This window comes from Orbicella faveolata, unplaced genomic scaffold (genome assembly GCF_042242905.1).
Source record: "Orbicella faveolata isolate gen_17 unplaced genomic scaffold, um_ofav_v1 contig_12, whole genome shotgun sequence".
Taxonomy (NCBI): domain Eukaryota; kingdom Metazoa; phylum Cnidaria; class Anthozoa; order Scleractinia; family Merulinidae; genus Orbicella; species Orbicella faveolata.
Window position 1 is genome coordinate 12,184,575 of NW_028301539.1, and position 15,426 is coordinate 12,200,000.

General features: G+C 38.4%; 1 protein-coding gene across 1 annotated transcript in view; it reads left to right on the forward strand.

Moving 5' to 3' along the window:
• Positions 1–1,171: 1,171 nt before the first annotated feature.
• Positions 1,172–15,426, forward strand: part of LOC110061508 (forkhead-associated domain-containing protein 1-like) — a 38,797-nt gene continuing 24,542 nt past the window's right edge. The window contains exons 1-15 of the mRNA XM_020768341.2: positions 1,172–1,403; positions 4,837–5,002; positions 5,239–5,498; positions 5,804–5,918; positions 6,115–6,167; positions 6,579–6,724; positions 7,654–7,852; positions 8,073–8,354; positions 8,849–8,926; positions 10,340–10,444; positions 10,979–11,086; positions 11,623–11,793; positions 12,554–12,622; positions 14,597–14,695; positions 14,998–15,088. Coding sequence (XP_020624000.2) covers positions 1,305–1,403; positions 4,837–5,002; positions 5,239–5,498; positions 5,804–5,918; positions 6,115–6,167; positions 6,579–6,724; positions 7,654–7,852; positions 8,073–8,354; positions 8,849–8,926; positions 10,340–10,444; positions 10,979–11,086; positions 11,623–11,793; positions 12,554–12,622; positions 14,597–14,695; positions 14,998–15,088 — 2,041 coding nt within the window. The 5' untranslated portion in view covers positions 1,172–1,304. The remainder of the gene's footprint in view (positions 1,404–4,836; positions 5,003–5,238; positions 5,499–5,803; positions 5,919–6,114; positions 6,168–6,578; positions 6,725–7,653; positions 7,853–8,072; positions 8,355–8,848; positions 8,927–10,339; positions 10,445–10,978; positions 11,087–11,622; positions 11,794–12,553; positions 12,623–14,596; positions 14,696–14,997; positions 15,089–15,426) is intronic.

The window sequence follows — 15,426 nt, forward strand, 5'->3', positions numbered from 1 at the left end:
TTGTGGCCTTCAGACGTTCCCCTAATCTTCGTGACTTACTAGTTACAGCTAAACTCTCTTCTAATTCTTCCAATCGCCAACTTCCTTCTGGCTCTTTCCGTTGTGGCAAAAACTGTGCTACTTGTCCCTACACTTCTCACCGACTTACTGCATATACCTTCTTTTCTAACAGGGAAACGCACCCCATAAAATCTAACCTGACCTCTGACACTAAAAACATCATCCACATGATTCAATGTAACCGCTGTAATTTACAATACATAGGGGAGACGAAACGACGATTAAAAGACCGATTTAATGAGCACCGCCGTACCATAGATAACCCTAACAACAAATCTAAACCTACTACAGCCGCAGAACATTTCCTGTCCTCTTCTAACCACACTACAATTAATCCCCATCGAAAAAATCTTTTCCAACCGAGACTCTATCCGTAAGGTCAGGGAAGCTTTTTTAATTCAAAAAGGCAGAAAAATTGATCCTGATGGTCTGAACATCCGTGAAGAAACATATTAATTGGTTTCCTTTTATTATGTTCTTTTATTATGTTCTTTTATTTTACCGTATGCTTATCTTTAATTTACACTGTCATTTAGTTTTACGTATTTCCGGTATTACCAAAATATGCTACATAAAACACGCCCCAATGTAAAATTCTCATTGTACCTGAAGAAGGCTGGTTTGGCCAGCCGAAATATAGTACACCTTCAAAAAATCATTCTACGTTGTGTCGGTTTCTGCTTTTGTATTCTTCATATGCAGACTTTACTATAATATGTAAAACGATGAAGTAACCCCCTCTATGTTGGGTCAAATTTATGACGACCCCCCCCCCCCCCTTTTGGGGTGGGTAAAATATTAATGACCCTCCCCTCAATTCTTCTGGTCCACCCCCTTTCTAAATACTGAATGCTACCTAAGGAAAATAAACAGAGCTAGAACAGGACGAATAAAGACAAAGCAAGCGATGTCGAGCGATTTCGCGCTCAAGTGCTTCCCATGTATTTCGACGCAGAAGCCTCTTTACTATTTGAAGACTCCTGACAATACCGCTCCCCAAGCTTATACAGACTGTCAGAATCCATTTTTCCCCCGAAATTTCCATTCCACTCAATTCAGTTCCAAAATTTTCGGAATTTTGATTGGATTTGAAAGCCACGTCACCATAGCAACTGCTGAACGCGAACACGTTCGGCCATATTGGAATTCCAGCGGGAAGGATCGAATGTTTATGATCGTTCTGAACGGAATTATTTTCCAAGCAGAAATAACAGATTAGTTGTAATGACATAATCATTTCATCAATGAAAGCGTGTCTACGTTCAAGAGATGGAAGTTGTGTTCATCAACTCCGGCAACCGCTTACAACTATCGGTTGTGAAGGCAGTGATGTTATCATTCAGGTAACCGGTGTAACGTAAAATACTTATTTTTCCTGGCGACAATAGAGTGATTTAGATTTACGAAGAAAACTTGAGGCATTCGTTTTACTTTAGCTGTTCATTCAATGTGTTCGAGCGGTGTCTTGATGCGCAAAGATTCAGTTAACTAAAACTTCCTAGTTTAACTTGATTATTTAGCGTTAACAGAAAAAAAAATAAGCTAATTTGTACGATATCGGGTAACTCTGAATTCTGCTATACTAAGATAGTTCTGCACTTAAGCTTATGTGATAACTTTTAGGTTTGAAAAGCTTTTGCTCGGTCTGCAGTTTTCATATTGTCTGATCATGAAAGTTATTCTTTCATTGCGAGCGTTCCAGATCCGCGTTACCCAGACACAATAGAATTCGAAGTTTAATGGTCAATACGTTAATTAAAGGTATAGTAGTTTCTCAAAGTGCTCTTCACAGAAGATCAAAACATTCTGTTAGAGTGTTCATGAGAGAAATATGTCGTTCTGATTTCTGTTTTGTCGTTAAATCTTAGTCAAAGTTTGTACTTGTACACATTAAATTACTTGAAGATCTTTGGGCTTGGATTAACAGTCTCGACGTTTTCAAGGTTGCGTTTTGTTTGTGTAGGGAATAAATAAACTTATAAAATTCAAGTAAAGATGATTGGAATTTGTGGTCTTTGGAAAAATCTACCAATGTTTAGATCAAATTGACTGAATTGAATTGAATGAAATATATGTACACTATAAGAATAAAATTAATAGGCTGTTTACAACCTCAGACTATACATTATTGATTACTTAGGCTTGTGGTGTGCTGATCATCAGCAGCAATTGGAAATTGATCAAACACTGTAACTGAGTTGACAGCAGATTATGCTTGATACTTAATCAGTTACAGCAGGAAATGAAAAACTTATTGTTTATCATTTTAACTCTTTATGTCTATTTGAATATATAAACAGAACAAATGCTGGAAAAAATCAGATGGCGCGAGCGGGATTTGAACCCACAACACCGCATTTGTATCACATTTGAATACCACTCGGGGCATCTGAGTTTTCAAGCATTTGTTTTGTTTATATATGTAGAAATATTTTGGCTTGTACAATTTTACAAGAGAAGCTCCTACTTCTAAGGAAATCATGTGGAATACTTATCAGCAGACTTCAATAATTATAATCCATGATTGATTGGTTGGGATATTCCGATTATTTATGGTTTATGACTGAGTGCAAAACAGGAGTGCAACATTAGCAGAGCACAATGTGCCTGAAGATCCCATTCCCAAAATAATAACTTTTTCCATGTGTAAATAAAGTTGTTTTTGAAAGAACACCTGACGGTCACAATCAATGCTTGTAATACCATTTCTAAAAGTCTATATCACTTTGATATAATTTTTCATGGATTCATTCATTTATTACAGATTCACTTGAACCACTAAATTACAAACAGATGAACCTTGTTGTGCTTTAAGGAGCTTTACTAAGGAGCTTACATTGGTTGCCAGTTCATTTTAGGATTATTTTCAAAATATTGTTGTTAACTTACAAAGCTCTGAATGGACTGGCCCCTGATTACATTAGAGACCTACTGCAATTTAACATTTCTGGTTGGACACTAAGATCTTCAAACAACAGGTTGCTTGGTGAGCCTAGAGCAAATCTTAAAACGTATGGTGAAAGGGCTTTTTCCGTGACGGCACCAAGGCTCTGGAATAAACTACCCCTCCAAATCAGACTTTCATCATCAGAGGCAGTTTTTAAGGCTAATCTTAAGACTTATCTTTTTAAACGTGCATTTGATTTGTAGTTTTTACTTTTTATTTGTAGCCTAATTGTATTATATAGCGTGTTTAATTCTTAAGATTTTAACTTTAAGGATTTAGGATTTTAGGTTTTTAAAGAATTAGGATTTTAATTTTAAAGTATTGTAAAGCGCCATGGACAATTAGTGGAAAATGGCGCTATATAAATGTATATTTATTTATTTATTTAGCTACGTGTAACTAAAACCTACTAACCACTTTAATATAATACCTTGTGGTGAGGGCAATGGTTTAATCCCAAGCTTATATTATTTAATAATTATGGACACTTTGAATATGTATTTTTTTTTTTCTTAACCTGGTGTGGTTGTAATAAAAGTGGAAAACCGGAAAAAATTATGGAGACCTTGTCGACATGAGGACTTTCTTTGTTCCCTATGGTTTTGGCATTTCAAGAGTTTAACTGGATATTACAACATTTATGAGGTCCTGTTATGAAGGTTATGCAGTATGTCACTGTCTGAAATATTCCAAACTTTTCATATGCTAAAAAAAAGAAGGTCCACACATCGTTGTTGGAATTTCAACACGAGTATTGTTGTTTGTCTTCATTCAACCTATTACCCAGAGTCTTTCAGCGGCCAGCAAATGTCAAGCTTGTGCAGTATAGAATGAATCAGCCTCCATGGCCAATGTTTCAACAGGGAGTGGCATGTTAGACTTTTACTCTCATGGGCCTCACTTGTTGCTACATCTTTGCATGGGAAAATTTGTAATTGTAGTAAATATCATGAATTAAACCCTGCATTAGGTTTTGATTAATGTGAGTATCTTGTTAACAGCATGGCCATGGGCCAAGCATGGTTTTTGCTCTGCATGGTGTTTATCTTATTTTTTTAAGTTTTGTCGGTGACCAGACCCAAACTTTCTCTCGGCCAAATTTTGAATCACGCAACCTGTGATGTTTATTTGCCAAAAGCTGTTGAAACATTAATACATGGACATTGTTACAGATATTGTTTTCTTTATTGTGTGTAAAATAATTTTCTTTTGGTTGTATCAAAGCGTTGGATTCGAAGGGAATAATAAGAAGACTAAAAATAGGTATTTCGTCAGCCATGGAATGCGTTGACGTTCCAGCTTTCACTTTCGCTACGTGACAAATAAGATCGTGTTTACTTTGCAAGTTTATCTTGCCACAAGCGACGGTCATTAATTTATTTGCAATTTTGCGACTATTTCTTTTGGGTTTAGGCAAATGAAGTAAATTCTTTGGCTGTTTCATCGCAGCGAGTTAAGAGATCTGAAGGAAAATTAAATATTTGCTGAGGTAAACAGGAGCTTGCCAGAACTTGCAGCATTTATGTCAATGCTAGGGGGAAAAACACAACCGTTCTAAAATTTCATAGCCATGGATAGCGTAAACCTTGGATTGTGTGACTTGCGTGACTACTTTGCTTGTCCATTACACTTAGTGCAAACAAATTAAATTTTGACTTTTAAGGAAGAAAGCTGTTCATTAATAGCGTTACTAATAGCGCGACACTTGTTTTTTTCGTATCATGGGCATGTCCTGAGTGAACTTCCAGACTAAGACCATTACGTCATCATGAATAGATTTCTCAAAGCGCGGTTATAAGATCTAACTGATCTTCTTGTTGTTATTGCAGTGCTCAAATATAGAGCGTCAACATGCTGTTATTGAATATAATGAGTCAGAAGGTTGCTTTGTAGTTCAAGATCTCAACTCTGCACATGGAACTTATGTTAATGAATGCCGTGTACAAAATGCTGCTGTGAGACTTGCTTCTGGAGACGTCATTCGATTTGGATATGGTATCCTTTAATTATTTATTGTTGTAGGAGGCATCCTTTGGACTAAAGGTCCATGGATTAGTGCACTGTTGGTTGGGTGCAAGGTTTGCTGTGACAAAACAGTCCTTTAATTGTACCTTATAGAGAATGTCTTAAGATGTAACTCTATATGTTATGCTGTTAATATGTAATTTACCTCATTTAAATACTACATGTAGTTGTACAGTGTACTCCTTAACATGTTTGTGATAAAACAGGAAATACAGGATTTGAATTTCTTGTTGACTCCTCATCCCCAATGCATTACCCCTCATTGTCATTTTCAAAGCCATGGGAGTCATACAGGCTGCGTGTGTTATCCTCACAGTCAGCAGGAGTAACCTCCCTCCCTTACATTACCACTACCACTCCCACTAGCAGTGAAGGCATGTCACTGTACCCAAGCTCTCAAGCAGTAAGTCTACCTGGCACTTGGGGACCTTCCATGACAGAGTTACGAGGAACTTCTGATCCCAAGGTAATAACTGTCATCTGTCTTATTGCAAAACATACAATTTAACTCAAATTGATTCAGTCATCAATAATTAAAGCACATTCAAATAGAACAGATTAGATAATGTTAAAGTCTCATTCATCAGTCTCAACAGTCTTATGTCTGATTTGGGATGAAGATGATGAGTGACTGAATGACTATAATGCCCGTGGTACACTTTTAAGGGTGGGGGAAGAGCCTCTTGGAAATAGAGAGAAGAACTTATTTCAAAATCATAGATAAACCAAAACACATAATGTTTATTGATTTATTTATAACTTATTTGACAGACTAGTGTCATGCCCCACCCACCGCTGAGGTCACGACCAACAAGTGCTGGTTCCACAAAGGCACGCCCCAGCTCTGCTGGTAGAGAGAGGTCAGCTGTCCCCCCTGTGAGCAGAGGTAAGTATATAAGGACAGCTAATCGAGTGGAAAAAATAGCACACATCCAATGAATATTTCAAGACTTTCTCATTCCAGGTGGCATTTTGTTTTTATTGATGTGCCTATATGAACAATAATGGTGTTGATGAGACAACCAGGTAAATAGCCAGTGCAAAAATTTCAGTGAAGTTACTGACATCTGTTTGTCTCTCAGGTGGATGGGTCAATGGTCCAATACAGACAGGAGAACAAACTGCGCAGGAATTGGTAAGTTGCTGTTGTGTACAAGCTGCATAGAAAATGGAGCATGGGTTGAAAATAATAAATTATTTCAATTAATTAATAATTTGTTCAACTATAATTAAAAATGGTTTTCCCAACAAAAAACCACATAAATCTCAACTAAGATGTTTGAGCCTAACAGAACATGGCCTAACAGTTACAAACCACTTCAATTCCTATAAATTCCTAACCAAAATCTTTTACTCCAAAAAGTCTCTGCAAAAGTTCAACCTCCCTGTGAGTATAATAATCATACTTGACTGTCCCCCCCACCCCCTAGCTGTGTAGGTTAAGGAACAAGCTTGTGAATGACACCATTATATTGGGGAGTAAAAGGGGGGAGGAGGTAATTGTTGTTTTGTGAAAAGTTTTATTAATTTAATTCACTTCTACCAGGAGGAACGTCTGTTACGAATGGGCGATGAACTCAGCCGACTGGCCTCATATGAAGCAGAGTGTCACAGAAAAGATGGAGTCATTGCAGCTCTGAGAGATGAGGTTGTTGATCTCAAGGGAGCTCTTCAATCGAGTGGTGGTTTCAGGTATAGTTAAGTTGCTGAGGTTTCATGTATAGCAGTTACTGCTGCCATCTACACATAAGTTAATATAATTACTGTGGTTAATTGTGTGCATGTGCTGTCCGGTTCTCAAAACGCTTATGCTACTTTGATTTAGAATAAAGCAGTGGGACTTCCCACACCCTGTTATAGCTTGGTTCTGAAATCTACATACCATTGCTACTGGTGTAGGCGCATTTGATCATATTCACATGTTAATTTGCGCCTTAGAAATATTAAATATTATTATTATTATTATTTATTATTGTTGACCTTAAAAAATGGACTTTATTTCATGCTGTTCAGTTCTCAAAACTCTTAGGCTGCTTCAGAAATAAAACACTGACAGGACTTTCGATACCCTGTTGTTCAGCCCCAGGGGGGGGGGGGGGGGGGGGGAGACTACCATATAAAAAGGACGGGGATGCTCATTGTACCTTTTAGAGGTTAAATAAAGTGGTTGTGGTACCTCTTCAGCCTCAAAAGGTCCACAGCAGGAGCTTTTGCAGCACTTTTTACAGTATTGAGTTGAAAAAATATGATGTCCAGGGGATAATGTGTTGTTTTAGAATTGGTACCTCTTAGGGGTGGAAAAAATTTCAAACCACACTCACTTGGTACCTTTTAGGGGTTCTTTTCAAAATTTCCGACAAGCATCCCCGTCCTTTTTATATAGGAGTCTTCCCTGGGTGTACAGCTTGCCTCTAAAATCTGTACTAGTGTTCCAGACCTTGGCTTTTAAGGTATGCCCTTTACTTTGTGCATTTCATCAAATACAGTCACTTTAATTTGCTCCTTTTTTCTCACTTAGCCTTGCCCATTTTACAGCCTGCTTAACTCCAAATGTTAAAACATGTGTGAGTCAGATGTGCTATTAATGACTTTTCCATTAATTTTTGACTTTTTTCCCCTAGGCCTGGAGGTGAGGACTCAGCATTTTCAAACTCAAGTATTATTCTACAGCTTCGTGAGCAAGTTTCACAGTTACAAGGGATTCTACAAGAGAAGGAGGAAAGTGAAAAGACAGCAGCACAAAAGTTAGCCATGTATCAAAATCAACTTCATGCCAAGAACAATGAAGTGTCCACCCTGAAGGACCAGTTACAGGCTCAGGTTTGTTTAGCAGCAAAGAGCTTCTGGGTAGCTTATGTAGTGTGTGTACATCTACCATATTTCTCAGGGCCTCTATATTGTTCTGTGTTATCAGAATCAATAATATAAATTTTTCAAAAAATTATTTCAGCTATTACAACACAGGAAAAAAGTTACTTACAATTAATATCTTGTATCTCTAAGTAATCATGCAATGAACAAAGCAATGTTTTCGTTTTAGCCTAAAGCTACTACTTGGGTTAAAACAGACCCAAACGCCACCACAAACAAGATTGCTTCCTTACGCACTGAAATAGCTGAGAAAGAGCGAAGGATAGCTCAGTTAACCAATGACAATGAAAAACTCAACAAACAGAAGATGCAGTCCACGACTTTACTAAATGGATTACAGAGAGAAAATTCAGCCAAGGATGCACTGGTTCACCAGGCCAAGACTGAGATTGAAAAACTTAAAAAAGAGCTGCGTGAAAAAGATTCAACGATCTCTACAATGTCAACGAAGGTGAGAAGAAACTGAACAACGACTTTGTTGATGCTAATAGATACAAGGCTGCTGTATACTTACCGTCAACACAGTGACAGCATGGAAAGAGGGTATATTTTCTCAAAAGCGTTCCTGTCGTTTGTGGTAGCATTTACACCTCATTTACTCAACAAGTCGACCTTTCTAGGGGCGAGGCGTGCCTCCGGGGTTGTATAACTCGCGTCCTATTTCAGTCTTTGATACCCTTTGCAACCCCTGTGTAGGATATTTTGAAAGTTTACAGTTATGAGTGTTGGGCATCAGTGCTGCACGCCAGCATTCTTCACACGTTTTAATTGTCAGACAGTCGTTTATTTAAATGAGTTGTTGTTATTCAGATGTTTTATATCTGTTGCGCTGAGTAATAAAAGTCTAATAAAGTCAGTGACTGTTATAAGGTATTAAACTTTTGTTGCCCAAATATTCTGCATATTTTCCCAGTGAAGATGTTCTTCTTTTAAATTTGTTTTCAGTTGGGACGGCAGAAAGCCGCTAAAGATGCAGAAAAAGAAGTACAAAAACTACAACAGGAGCTGTATGCAACAACAGGAGTAAGAATGTCAGCCTTTTCTGAACGAAGTGCTGTTTTTGCCACTACAACCACATGTACAACCACATACTGCCCTAACTAACTAAGGAATTGCAATTAGCGTTATGTGATGAGATAGTCCTAGTGACTAGAGAGGGTCACCAGATCAATCTTTGCCTTCGTCCGAGTTGAACTGACGTACTTTTAATTAGTATTTAGCATTTGATGTCTAGAAATTTCTTCAAAATACCAAAGCATTAGTCTCTTAGTTGCCGCACATTGTCGGTTTCCTGCGTACAAGCGGAACATTTCTGTTGTACCATCTGATGTTTTCGGTAAACTTAAATGTGTCTGTATGTAGACACCACTTGATTGCGGTGATTTCGTTGCCACGATCGGAAAGTAAACTAAAGAGTAACTTCTGTTGAAATCTTGCTGCGGGTTAATATTTGTAATTAGAAGGCTTGTTAAGTTGTTGACTTACTGTAATGGATTCATCTTTGCTGCTTTTGTGTTGTTAATATGCTGATGTTTTGAAAACAGATTTTGACTAATGACCTTTTAGGAATGTCAACATAGTGAAATAGTTTTGTGTCCCTTAGTTTCCTAGTTTTTTTCTCAGTCATGGTTTACAGTTGGTGGAGTTAGTTTTAATCGATCGAAATGACGTCGAATATCGTTTATGATTTTTAATAAGTGATGACTCGATTTCTCTTCCGTGAGTGGTTTCTACCAGTTACACTATCCAGAATCTGGCGTTAGCTGAAATAAGATTTGACAAGTTTTCTTTCATGTCCATTAATGTCCAAGATTCCTGTCAAAATTGATTCGTATTCCACTTGAAAGCGTGTAAATTGTCTTGTAGTTACACGAAGTCAGTAGAAATATATCATGCCATGCAGTTCACGAAGTTTTTTGAAACTACTGATTGGAAGTTATAAGAACAGAAATATCAGTTTGAAGCGTGGCTTATGGACAGGAGCTAAAAAAAAGTAGAAGGTTAGAAGAAAAGGATGTATAAACGTCCTCGTAGTGAGTCAAATGCTTGCTTGTCATTTACGGTACTTATTCATTCATGGAGCTAAATACCTGTTAATAATGTTTTATGCTTTCGTGACAACAGTTAAACCTTACATACGATTTCATCAGTAAATTCATAAAAGAAAAACTTTCAAGATTCGGTCTAGAACATGCGGCGTTAAATTCTGTTCAATGTTTATTGTGTACAGTCACCTGAGCAACAAGCCAAGCATGTTAATAGATAGTGCATGGAGAGCTTCAGAAATGTAGTGGAAATGGGGAGCTCTGTATATACGTTAGTTATTAAGCGATGACGTCTTGTGTGATATTGGTCACCAGTGTTTTGGAGCACGTGCCTGTAATAGTCGTTCAGTGTGAAATAGCTATTTTGACATTCGAGGGTTTTCTTTGTTAGAAACTTCAGAGCACGGAGAAGCAGTTAAAGGAAAGAATTAAAACCATTGCTGACCTGGAGCATGAGTTAGAGAAAATGAGAGGTCATCTTAGTGAGGGACGGCAGGTTGGTTGCTATGGAAACTTAACACCCTTTTCCAATTTGTTGGTCAATTGACATGAAATTGAAGTCATACGAAATGCACCCTACCAGACGTGATCATATTCATTGTAGTACATACGGCTTGTTTTATCCTTTGTGAGTTAGAAATGCTAGTATTGAGGTGTCTCTGATCTGCAACATTGAAAAAGACCAAGGGAAAAATTACTGCCTTTCAACAACCAAGTTTATTGTTGTCGTTATTTCATTACCTAGTATGTTCTACACCCTCGGCAGCTTGCCGAAAAATTGTCTTCTTGTTTTGTTCAGTATTTTATAACTCCTTATGAGGATAATAAAATAAAGTTCTCAAGTTCACAAACTGAAAAACCTGTTAAAATACTTACTTTTGCCTGGATATGGCGGACGGCAAACAAAGTGCGCGAGATTTTCGTCATTTCTTCCAGTCGTTTCTTACATTCAGCCAATAGTTTTTTCGGTCTGTAGCACCTACTGAACCGTCACTGCATTTTTCTTAAACTCGTTTCTTTTATTTCGCAGAGTGATAAATCGACTCAACAAGAGTTAGACCACGCTAAAGCGCAGTGTCTTGACGCACAAAGAGCTGAGAAACTGTTGAAGGTTGACTTCCATCAGATGGAGAAAAGGGTAAGTTAAATACTCGGCAATGATACTCGCTATCCGGGTGGAGAACCAAGTGAGCCAAGGAAAGAAACAACTGGCGCCTTGGTTTTTCTAACAATCACAGAACGTGTAGCTGGCTACTTGGCCAACAGCTAAGTTCTCCTCGATAATAAAGATCTACGTAGTTTTCTTTGTGTCAGTAAAAACTAATAATGAACATAGTAGCTGAAACTACAATCCCAGACGTATTAGACTGTTACCATCTAGACAATTAAAATTACTTGTAGATGTTTATCGCCCCTCCCTCCCCCAGTTCAATGTTGCTCTTGTGTAAAGAAGATAAATTGCAGGTTCTCTGAATTAACGGTGACTGATGGGGGTTACAAATGTTGCTGCCGTCTTGTTAGCTGAAAGTGCTGACTACTGGCGTGAGATATTCGCTTTTCTCAGCAAGGTCTGTCCAAGATTCTAGCATGATACAGGAAAAACTAAGTAAGGAAGACAGATTGGTCGTAAAGCGCGACCTCTCGGCTTAACAGATGTCGTACACTGTTTTCTAGTTTGATCGCTTCCGGCGGAAGTTAATAGAATACACATTCAGTGGAGGTGTTCCAAGCACAGTGGATCATGAACTGGAGGATGATGAACTTCTTGATCACGTGAGACAGCTGGCTCATGACAAGCTGTCACTTGTGGAGGAAATCCAACAGTACGCCAGCTCAGAGAGCGAGGTCAGCACACACATCAGCCGATATAACGCCTGTTCTTGTTAGCGTCCGTAACAAATTTTTGAAATAATTAGCGCTACCTCAATCAGATTTCATCTTTCAATTACGTTATTTCAGCTACAGTTATTTCCAAAAAAGGCCTCTAGTGTCAACTGATAGTTGCCTTGGCACAGTAGCTGGCTGCTTGGTTGAAGAGGGACGCAAATAATAGCGAGTGACAAACTAGCAAACCCCTGCAGGCCTTCCTTTGTTATACTCGATCTTCATTTCGCACGAAACGGTTCGTGTATGGAAGGATTCTGCGCGCTAAAATATTCGAACCAAAACAACAACAACAAAAAAAAAAAACAGAAAGAAAAAGATTAGCGGATTTACTGGAAGGGACGTAGCGAGCCTATAGGCCTGTAGGCCCGGGTCTACAATTTTTCACCCTACCCGTCCTGAAATGGCGTTTTAGAAGTTTCAGTAAAAAGCATTTCCCGGGGAGCATGCTCCCGGACCCCCCAAGAAGTTCGGACCTTCGGCGCTCGATATAAGCCTTCAGCGTGATAACGACTCATTTTAAAAACAGGCCTACAACTATTCAAAAACCTCGCTACGCCCCTTACACCACGAGTGTAATTAAAGATAAATTTGCCTGTTCTTTGACAATCACAGTGAAGTAATTTTCCTATTCATATGATAATAGTGTGTTTTATGATTGTGCAGTTTGATGTTTTCCAGAAAACAAATTTATTGGTTTTTCCAACTTATTGTTGCTTAGAAAGAAGCTAAGGATAAGGATTTGAGAGATTCAACCAGCGAGCTACGAAAACATCTGGACGGCATGGCGGTAAGACTGGTGATAAGACCGTCCTTAGTATTTGATCCAAATCAGACTGGTTAGACGAAAACTTCGTTAAACCGCGGACTCTCGCGTAAAGGCAAAGTATCCCTTCCAATCCCCGCGCGATTATTTGACTAATAATATACATGAAAAAAATTGCTCGGTTCTGACTGGCTGAGAGCAGTGCAGTTCAAGTGTAACACCAGTGCAAAATGTGTAACAAGGTTCTCCCTTGTTTTCAGTACAACAGGTAAAAGAACATTTTAAACCGGTAAAGCAATCAGATGGCTTTAGATGTCAAATGAAATCAAACAGTTTTAAGTGTTTTATTCTTTGTCTTAATTCTCTTGCCCTAAAGTCACAGAAAAATAGGCAAAAGCCACTTCCGGGGTATCCTCGCTATGCTTACATGAATTGTCACTACAAAATCTGCGGTCGTCTCTCAAAACCAAACGAAATTGCTGCATATTCATTTTCATTCACGTTCTGGAAGGGTTTTATTGTCAAGGATTCTCTCAAAACGTCGTCTGAAAAATAGATTTTAAACACTTTTGATCTGAATGTGGAGCATTTCGTGACGAAGATGAAGTTTTCGATCACCACACTTGAATGTTGGTCAATTTAGCAACACCAGTTTTCTAAAGCCGATAGTTAGGTGGGAAGTTCATGGAACTGATTTCCCACATCTTTTAACTTCTAAAATTACTTTACCTGTAACTGTTTCCATTCGTGACTTCTTACCATTGCTGACGGAGAGATATGAGAAGGAATTGTGGCAGAAAGCCCGCCAAAAATTCGTGGATCTTGCCACGAAGTTCGAAAGCCACAGATAGAACTTACAAACCATAGCCTGTGCAGTTTATCTTTTAATCTGTTTATTTATTCTGTTACAAGGATAAAATACCAATTACGTCGGTGAAACAACTATATTTTTTTCTTTTACCTGTTGAATTTTTAAGAATTCCAAGGGATTTTAGGCGGTAATGAGTGGTGCTACAGGCGGTAAATTTTACCGGTTACCGCCTGAAAAGGAGAACACTGTGTAACACCAGTGCAATAAGTGTAACACAAGTGCAAATTACACATCGTAATTCTGGATTGTGATTGGCTGAAAGACAATAGGAAATTTTCTAAGCAAATGATATCACGTAAAATGATGACGAATATTTTTGTGCGGAAACTTTGAAAAACGTTTTCTCGAATGAGAAAAAAATGCCTTTAAGAAAGATCTTCCGTCACTTCCTCCACGCGAATTTTTTCATGTTTATATTATTAATAAGTAATCATACGGTTTTTCTCTTTCAATTTGGAATTAATTTGCACTTGTGAGTTTTTCAAAAAGCTGAAATTGCACTCGCCGAAGCGGCTCGTGCAACTTCAGCTTTTTGAAAAACTCACTCGTGCAAATTAATTCCAAATTGAACTCGAAACCGTATGATCACCTATACAAAACACAATTCCGCATCAAAAGAGGGAAACGTTTATGTTTTTTGAGTGACTGTAGCGGACTGTATTCAACTGTTTTACGTCAGAGAGACACCTAATTTAGCCTGCGAACGCAGACGTATTTCCGGCTGTAGCTCGTCCCCGCCGAAAAATAACGTCTGCGAACCCGAGCCAGGAAACGATTTCTGTGACGTAATGACTTTTGTTTCTCCTTGGCCAATCAGATTCCATGATAAAATGAAACAGCGAATACCTCGCGCAGTAGTTCTGGGGCTACTTGAGCTAAACTGTGATTGGCTTAAAATTCCTACGTCAGAGAAATCGTTTCCTGGCTCGGGTTTGCAGACGTTATTTTTCGGCGGAGACAAGTGACAGCCGGAAATACGTCTGCGTTCGCAGGCTGCACCTAATTATGCAGTGCTGATTGTGATGTACTTTTTCATACATACATATACACGCATACATCCTTATTTAAACTCGGATTTTTGAGTAGTGTCTCCGCCGACTCTTATTATTTGTGGCATCTCTCCTTAGAAACGGTTGTGGAAATCTGGTCGCACATGTAGTTCTCTGGAAGAAGAACTGACGCTAGTCGAGGAACTTACAACTCACGATTCTCTTGCTTGGATAAAGGTACAATCATCTTCACATCGGTAGCTGAAACAACTGTGATACAAACGTTTTCCCATGGAACGTCAAGTTCATTTGTAGTATTGCTGTCTTGAATTCCGCTTTATTCCACAATACGTGGTACAATTATCTAGCATTAACTCTGATTAATTAGGTCAAGATAAACGTAATAAAGATCATGCAATGAAACCAAAGTAAAATATAATAAAAATACTGGGATCAGAGAAAGTGTGTTAAGCAATGAGCTTGCTGATGATTTAGAATGATAGTCTTAGCTTAACTGGATCCTCGCATTTTTCATGCAGGACTTTGTTTGTAAAATGTTGTCGAACGAGGCTGCCTGGCAGCAGAAGGCAGAAGAAGCTCTGAAACACGCAGCAGATGACTCAGATTCGGGTGAGTGTATCTTCTAACACGACAGTGTTTCGTTAGTAGGATAACGAGTGCTTGGTACAGTCGGGAAACCCTCGTCACCTATCCGAACAGCTTCCGAATATTATTGGCCAATCAGGAATCGTTGGCTAAAAGCATGCTAGATCTCCAAACATATATTTTACATCCGTAAATGTCACGGTGTCTTTAGGTTGTGTTTTTACATGACGTTACGGCGGCGGCCGCCAATCGATAGTTCATTATTTCTTCATAACAGCGAAATTTCTCTCCTTTTGGCAAATGGGTTATATTCTCATACAAACACTTCCTATTGTTTAAGAACATCAATATGGCAGCCGTGA